At 33.4% G+C, this 8,586-nt stretch overlaps 1 protein-coding gene and 1 long non-coding RNA gene across 2 annotated transcripts; both read right to left on the reverse strand.

Annotated features, from left to right (window-relative positions):
• Positions 1 to 649: 649 nt before the first annotated feature.
• On the reverse strand, positions 650 to 2,522 carry LOC111696383 (uncharacterized). Its single transcript, XR_002764074.1, has 3 exons — positions 2,337 to 2,522; positions 1,599 to 1,725; positions 650 to 1,085 (listed from the first exon to the last, which is right to left on the reverse strand). It is a non-coding gene; the product is annotated as an uncharacterized LOC111696383 (long non-coding RNA).
• A 731-nt stretch (positions 2,523 to 3,253) lies between these two features.
• LOC111696368 (uncharacterized) lies at positions 3,254 to 7,563 on the reverse strand. The gene is made up of 3 exons (XM_023465960.1): positions 7,377 to 7,563; positions 6,101 to 6,193; positions 3,254 to 3,423 (listed from the first exon to the last, which is right to left on the reverse strand). The coding sequence occupies exons 1-3, from the start codon at positions 7,513 to 7,515 to the stop codon at positions 3,254 to 3,256; spliced, it is 402 nt and encodes a 133-aa protein (XP_023321728.1). The 5' UTR covers positions 7,516 to 7,563.
• Between the last annotated feature and the right edge of the window lie 1,023 nt (positions 7,564 to 8,586).

Genomic DNA, 8,586 nt, shown 5'->3' on the forward strand with positions numbered 1-8,586 from the left:
GAGTGGGTGCAAGAAACCTGCTCTGTATTTTTGTTGAAACAAGGAAACCGTCAATAGCTAGGTGTTCCAGAAAATTTTGAAATCAAAAATTGCTCCTATAGCTATGTCTTGGTCTTCCTCACACAAATATTTCAACTGTTTCTCTGATAACGGGTTGGCTATTTTGGTCTCTGGGGAATAGAACCCATTGCTACCCAGACCCAAATGTCTTGGTTTTTAATTTTTTTTACTCAAATTCAAGATGAGGTACATGGAAGGTATTCAGAACGATCAATTTAGTTGAAGATCACTACTACTGTCTTCTGGGATGGATTGGGTTGGATTAGGACTGGTTGTGTACTATGTGTACTGAGTTTAGAGGTCCAGTAGAGGACGTTCTTGAGGTTGAAGAAGGTTAAATTTGATGAAATATATTCAATCTATAATCCCAAACATTGAATATACGTAAAATCAATTAAATCAGATGTCTAAACTGGGTTTAATGCGTATAATTGTTTTAAAGTTGCAATCTTTACTGCGCACCCTGTATATTAAAAGATTGTAAAAAACAAGGAGAATTGAATAGAAGGAGGGGGCGATAGGGTTTCCGTACACTTTGCTGTAACGTTTTTGAATAGCTGAAGAACTAGTTTTTGCGTAACAACAATAACAAAGGCAGCCGATCTAATGTAAACAAACATGAGTTAGTATCCGGTGAATCTTCATCTAACGCCAGAAATGCCAGATGTTTGTTAATAATTTGTGTTATTGTTTACAATCTTTATTATTGTTGTTACGCATAAACTAGTTCTTCAGCAGCCCAAAAACGTCAAAGATTACAAAGATATAGGTATTGGAAAATGAAAGTTCCTTTCCTTACATTTAGATATTTTCCTGGGTATTTTCTTAGAATTCATAATTCATTTTACAAACAAGTTATATTAAAAGATTTAACAGGGATGAAGCATGGTTCGGGAAAGGTTTGATGAGCATGGTCCCAAAATATCCCCTGTAAAACAGTCCTGGTTGAATATATCCGCAAGGACGCATTCCTCTCCGCTCCGTGCTAAACGAAACCTGGTCCGGACCAGTCGGATCTGTTCACCCTGTTATAAGTAATAACATTATACAAAGGAATTGAGTTATTTCCACAAACTCGCTTTTTCTAACCCCTATATCTTTGCAACCTTATGGTGTAACCTTCTGATATTTCAAACTTAGACTATTTGATCTAACAGAATGAATAGTTCGAAATATCAAAGGTCTTGTAAAATGGGTTGCAAAGTTATAGGAATTGGGAAATCAGAGTTTGTGGCAAAAAATCAAATCCTTTTCACTTTTTTTAAAATAAAATGTTACTTGAAAGTTATTTTAAAAAAGTTCTTTAGTTCCTTATATACAAAATCAAGACCATGCCTTCACATTCATTTGTAACATTAAATACATCAGGCGTTATTAAGTTGCTAAGTCACATTATAGAAACAATTTCTGTCTTCTCCAGAGATTTTATTGAAAAAACATCAAAATTAGATTTCTTATTTACACATTTTTAAAATTCCAATCAGATAATAACATATTTTTTATTTACACTGTCGCAAGTAAAAATATTTAAAGTTAACCTGGATCCAGGACTGCTGGCAACTGCTCCAGGTACCCCAGGATCCCCAGCAGATATCCAGGCTCTGGTTCCTACAGGGAAGGGTTCCTAGAACGGAAGAACCCACGGACTGGCAGCAAATGTAATTACTAAATATTATATTATGTTAATGCATCATAAAACCCAGCACGGCTGGGAATTAAATTTTCACTGGAAATATAACTTAGATTAAAATATTAAATTTGGGTCGAAGAAGAGAAGAAATGAAAATTGCGAACATTACTTAAGTAAGTTAAGTTAAAATCGTTCACTCTGATCTTGCCATGCTACATTTGTTGCATAAAACGAACTGGGCCGACTTGACCGGCTCGAAAAATGCCGACTTAGCATTGATGATGCACGATTAGAAATGAAACGTGGTCAAAATTACCTACTACCTATACTTCCAATTTAGATCTAGAGGGGATTTCAGGTGCTGGCCTGGGAAGAAAAAAGTTTTAAGCCCCCACCAGGGAAATATTTCTGCCGATTTAAATATTTATCTGTAGTGCTGCCGTGTAGTTTAGTTCTATACGAAGCTCGGACAAATACTGAATCACTGATTCAAAATACGTGGTTGAACCGTCTCTAGACCTATCTCAAATTCATTAATTCTTGTCCCTGATCTAAGTAAACAACTACTCCACAGTCAGAACGCATTGAACTTTTCGGGAACAAATTGAAATACAAATCTTGAATTGTGATTGTAGTGTGTAAGTACCTGATATATCTCTCATCCCAGAAATTGGTTTCTATATCACAGAAACTATTTTCTAATCCCCTGTAATCCGGAGTATTGTCACAATGTAGATTTTCCTTCCTCACAGTTGTTCTTCCCTCCCGGAGCGAATAAACGTCCTGGCTGTATGCATCTTCCTCTATAGTGAGATGAATGTCAATGGACGGATATCCTTAGAGATTCAAAACAATAGAGTATATGCACATCAGACAGATACAATAAAGCCCAGAAGAAGGTTATTCAAAACATTTTAGATATTATTTTTTCTTCTTTTATTTATTTTTATGCATTAGCTAGATTATGTCTCTTTTTCCAGTTACAATTTTCAAGTAGTCATTTTTTCTTTGGGCATCCTGACAGTAGATTTTTCTGTATATTCATTGAGAAAAAAATTTCATTTCTTTTTTTTCTAGCAACATTCTTCAATTACGAATGGGTCAGATTCTTCAATTTGGGTCCGATCGACTCAGCCGTTTTGCCGTTTATTGGATTCAATCAGACAGACAAGCCACAACACAAAAAGATTCCATCAATTTAAAGAAGCATATTTTTTTGATTATTGGTTATTTTAAGTAGTGTGCAGGGCCTTTCAGTCAAGACACTCAATGACATGGATAATACTGCAATGGTTTATATAAAAGGACAACAAAGCACTTTAAAGCAATTTATTGCACAAAGACAATGCAGAAAATCTTCGTTGATTCTCTTTTATCTCCGGGTCTGATATAATAATTCATTGTTCTCTGTATTCTAAAGGGTTTACAGCCTCCACGTTTAAGAAGAATAAGAGAAGTTTAGATGTAGTAAAGTTGAATTTATTCCGAAATATACAACACAATATATTCCAGAGTCCGGAGAACTAGATTCAGTCTAATTTCAAAAATTTAGTTTTTATATTTTCATTTTCTAAATACTTTGTTTCGGATTCCTTTGTTGTTGAGATGAATCCCGTCCTTACTCCGGGTGTGGATACAGGCTGAAGGACAGGATACTGACAAATAATCGGACGGAGATTGTTTTAAACCTTTCAACCCTGGTTTCCGTTGTATACTCAGCTTCGAGTTCATTTCTAAAATTCAATTGAAATTTCAGAAATATATATTAGATATTTTAGATTTAATTTAATTTCTAAACATTAAAAAAACAAATATTAAGAGCATACATTTTTACATACATAGATAAATAAAACATTTTCCCTGTGTCCCTGTAATTATTTTAAATGTATAAAAAATGATAATTATGGAAAATTTCCCAGTTTGCATAAATTTAATGATTGAAGATAAATCGCCCAACAACCCACTAAGTCACAAGTGTGCCACACTATGCATATTAATATTAATGACGGAAGTTTGAAAAGGATTGAAAGTTTATATAAAAAGTGTATAAAAACACTAAGTTCAATTAATCATACTAAATCTAAAGGAATTGAGTCTTTGCCACAAACTCTAATTTTTTAATCCCTATATCTAGCTTCACAACACAGTGTAATAAACCTTGGATATTTCAAACTATGAATTCTGTTGGATCACATCTAAGTTTAAAATACGTCATAAGATTGTAAAGATATAGGGATTAGAACTTTTGAGTCTGTGGCAAAAACTCGATTCCTTTAAATATATTTTGTAATTTTTTGGTTGACGATATTTTTTAACTTCCTTTGATTAACAAAATTAGCCACAAAATCTGATTTTCCTATCTCTTTATGTTTGCAACCCAATTTGTCGTAGACCTTAGATATTCAAACTATTAATTTTGTTAGATCAAAGAATCCAAGTTTGAATTATCCAAGGTTATAATGCAAGGAAAGTTATTTCAGAGGTGTACGCATCTTATGTACTGCATTGTTCTGTCTGGGCGGTAATGTAAACACAAAACTGGTGTCGAAGCCTAACATGGGATCCATCTTTCACATAAAATATCAATGAAATATTCTGGTCATAAGAAACTATTATGTGAATTATTGAAATTATCAAAATTTTATGCTTTTAACCTCCTCAAATACGAAACGAACACTGATGCATCTATTCTTGTTTACAAATTCCGCCCAGCGAGAACTGGTTTCCATATGTACGCAGAGTATACGCAACGGCAATTAACTTTCCTTGCCTTTACCTTGAAAATATCAATATCAGTATCTTTCTGCAAATATAAAGGAACAACAACATTTTAGTTTGTCGCAAAGACCTAATTCCTTTCTTTCTCAATAACTGGATGAAAAATATCAAAATATGCTAGGGGTAACAGGCCGGGTAGTCTTCTTAGAAATAAATTCACGCTCATTACTTTTTTGGACTGGAGTATTTGATCAATTTTCTTTAAATTGCTTCTCGACTTTTGATTTTAAATATAAAAAAACTTTTCTGGCGGATTTTTATTGCAACTTAAAAAATTAATATTATCCGTCTGGTACAAAGGAATCGAGGTTTAGCCACAAATTCAAATGTTCTAATCCCTATATCTTTGCAACCCGATGGTGTAAACCTGTGATATTTCAAACTACAACTATTTGATCATAGTCTGAAATATCTAAGATCTATGACATCGGGTCACAAAGATATAGGGGTTAGAAAAACAGAGTTTGTGGCAAAAACTGAATTCCTTTGTAAAATGGAAAATTTTACTTGGTTTTCTGTTAAAACTGACGCAGTGAAAGAGAGAGGTAAATGGTATTTACATTGCAGAGCCGAGACAATTTATTTATAAAAAAACATGAGAGAGAAAAAATAGTTTTCTATCTATATTTTGTATTCTGGGTCGAATGTTTTTACACTGTTTCCTAAAAATGAGATTTACGATTACAAAATTATGAATCGATTGGTATTAATTTCATTTCTACCTAATGTTTTTGAAGAGAGAACTTAGTAATAACCTTTGTTTACACACCCAAAGAATGGGTGTTGGACTATTCTTAGATGGATTTTCATACATTGACATTTTACAGATTAGACAATTTACATAGAAAGACATTTCAATGAAGGAGATTTAACAGATCAGACAAATGCATAATAGATTTTTGATGGATTTCATTTACGTATAAATTTGGAAACCATGTAGTTTTTTTAAATAAAGTTTTGTAAATAAAATAAAAACATATTCTCCAGGACTATATTTAATGAAAATTTTAAGAACGCTTTGCAATGTGCTGTCTATGAAATATTCTATATATGAAATGTGCTGTCTTTGAAATATCCTATATATGAAATGTGCTGTCTTTGAAATATCCTATATATGAAATGTGCTGTCTATGAAATATCCTTTATATGAAATGTGCTGTCTTTGAAATATCCTATATATGAAATATCCTGTCAATTAAATATCCTATATATGAAATGTGCTGTCTTTGAAATATCCTATATATGAAATGTGCTGTCTTTGAAATATCCTATATATGAAATGTGCTGTCTTTGAAATATCCTATATATGAAATGTGTTGTCTATGAAATATCCTGTATATGAAATGTGCTGTCTTTGAAATATCCTATATATGAAATGTGTTGTCTATGAAATATCCTATATATGAAATATGCTGTCAATTAAATATCCTATATATGAAATGTGCTGTCTATGAAATATCCTATATATGAAATGTCCTGACTATGAAGCACATTTCAGGTAGCCATGGTATTTTTTCGGTCAGTGTACTGCAGATCAGGGCAGTACACACCAGCTGTTTAGCCCATGGTTCTCCCTTTACTTTTCGCAAACACTCCCTTTAAATATTTCCGAATCTTAGGTGTGAAACTCACCTAGTCCCTTCTCTAGCAAGCCTACAAATGGTTTCCCCACTGAGATAAGAGAAGAGGTTTGTAAAGTTTTGAGAAACTGAATATCCACACCACCTGGATACATTTATTACAGACATAAACTAAACTGAATATCCACACCACCTGGATACATTTATTACAGACATAAACTAAACTGAATATCGACACTACCCGGATACATTTATTAAAGACATAAACTAAACTGAATATCGACACTACCTGGATACATTGATAACAGACATAAACTAAACTGAATATCCACACCACCTGGATACATTTATTACAGACATAAACTAAACTGAATATCGACACTACCCGGATGCATTTATAACAGACTTAAACTAAACTGAATATCGACACTACCTGGATACATTGATAACAGACATAAACTAAACTGAATATCCACACCACCTGGATACATTTATAACAGACATAAACTAAACTGAATATCCACACCACCTGGATACATTTATAACAGACATAAGCTAAACTGAATATCCATACCACCTGGATACATTCATTACAGACATAAACTAAACTATGCTTTCTTTTAAAACTATCTCGGTTTATCAATCATATTGCAGGTTAGTCTAATATATACAGGGAACTCAAGTTTAGAATCTGGTTTACAAAACTTTACATTAAAATACACAGCTAATTGTGTGGTATTTATGAAAGCAGTGTGGTGTACTGGATATATAATAGTGTGTTGTGTACTGGATTTACAGTAGTATGGTACAGTGGATATACAGTAATATGTGGTAAACTGGATATACAGTAGTGTGGTATAGTGGATATATAGTAGTATGTGGTAAACTGGTGTTACAGTATTGTGGTATAGTGGATTTACAGTAGTATGGTATAGTGGATATACAGTAGTATGTGGTAAAATGGTGATACAGAAGTGTGGTATAGTGGATATACAGTAGTATGTGGTAAACTGGTGATACAGTAGTGTGGTATAGTGAATATTGAGTTTGGTAAAATATGTAGGATATGTGGCTGGTGTTTTCAGGAAGCACAGGGTATCCCGCATCTTATCGTTCTTGGCTCTAAATTAGGATTTTCGGAACTTTACAGAAAAAGTAAATGATCAAATCGTTTTAGAATTTAAAAAGGCTCTACTAAAAAGTAGTATGCAGCCAATATATAGAATTCCTTGACTACTCTCTGACTCTGTATTTTCACATATCTAGCTTAGAGATAATATGGCAAGATAGGGATGCTCTGTATTCAAACCAATGTGAAAAATGTTAACCTGCGGTTTTAGGATAGGGTGAAGAGGATTTGTATTCCCAATATTCCAGGATTATTATTGAATAGTTTAATAACAGTTCTCTTCTCTCCTTGATTAGGTTTAAACAACCAGGATCAGTCAGGTTTACAACTATACTCATCTTCTCACTTCTCTTCTAGATTAGTCAGTTCTGTTTAGAGATTTTACAAATTCAAGTTTTTAACTTTTCCAGAGATATCGAAACCATTTTCAGGTGATTAAAACTATTAATTCTGTTAGATCAAATAGTCTCAGTTTGAAAGATCAAAGGTTGCAATATAGAGAGAGAGACTCAATTCCCTGAATCCAGAGATACCGAGACCATTTTCAGGTGATTAAAACTATTAATTCTGTTAGATCAAATAGTCTCAGTTTGAAAGATCAAAGGTTGCAATATAGAGAGAGAGACTCAATTGCCTGAATCCAGAGATACCGATACCATTTTCAGGCCAATTTATTCCCACGCAAGTAAGCAAAATAATTTGAGTATTTTCTAATCCCTTTATCTTTGCAACACTATGTCGTAAACTTTAGATATTTCAAATTATGCATTCTATTAGATCAAATCATCTAAGTTTGAAATATCAAAGGTTAAGGCCATTAGGTTGCTAAGATATAGGGATTAGAATACTTTAGATTGTGACAAAGACTCAATTCCTTTTTAGAATAAGAACGATCTAATGTCCATTCCTTTCTCCCTTCTCCCCCCCCCTTCCTTCCATCCCTCCTTCTCCCCCTCCCTTCTCCTTCCCCTCTACTTTCCATCCCTGTCTCCCCCCACAGTAGTTTTCATTCTCCTTCTCTTTTTCTCCCCTTCTCTCTTCTTCTCTTTTATCCTTTTGCTTCCATTCATGTTTGTTTTTCCTGCAATCTCCTTTTCTCTTCTCCCGTCTCTCGTTTTTTCGATTATTACCTTTCATGTACTGTACGTTTTCTTTCGCCTTCTCTTTCTCCTCTTCTCTCTCCGTCTTCTTTATCGTTTTTCTTCCTTTCATGTTTATTTTTCCTGCAATCTAGTAGTTTTCTTTCTTCTTCTCGTCCTGTTCAAAACAAAACAATTCAGTACGGTTAACAGAGAAATGCAGTACGGAAATTTAAGGATTACTAGCTACGGTTTCTAAACTTAGGTCTTCAGTTTTCAAACATTCAAAAGTAAATTTTTATTTTCAGTCACTTTTAGAAAGTAATTGTA

Source organism: Eurytemora carolleeae, unplaced genomic scaffold (assembly GCF_000591075.1).
Source record: "Eurytemora carolleeae unplaced genomic scaffold, Eaff_2.0 scaffold28, whole genome shotgun sequence".
In the NCBI taxonomy this organism is placed as follows: domain Eukaryota; kingdom Metazoa; phylum Arthropoda; class Copepoda; order Calanoida; family Temoridae; genus Eurytemora; species Eurytemora carolleeae.

What these genes read in the sequence shown, in the direction of transcription:
- LOC111696368 (XM_023465960.1), bottom strand. Translation starts at nt 7,515, where the DNA reads ATGAGTATAGTTGTAAACCTGACTGATCCTGGTTGTTTAAACCTAATC. An exon ending in ACCCTATCCTAAAACCGCAG is followed by an intron (nt 6,194 to 7,376) that starts GTTAACATTTTT and finishes AAATGTATCCAG; the next exon opens with GTGGTGTGGATATTCAGTTT. An exon ending in CTTGCTAGAGAAGGGACTAG is followed by an intron (nt 3,424 to 6,100) that starts GTGAGTTTCACA and finishes ATTGAATTTTAG; the next exon opens with AAATGAACTCGAAGCTGAGT.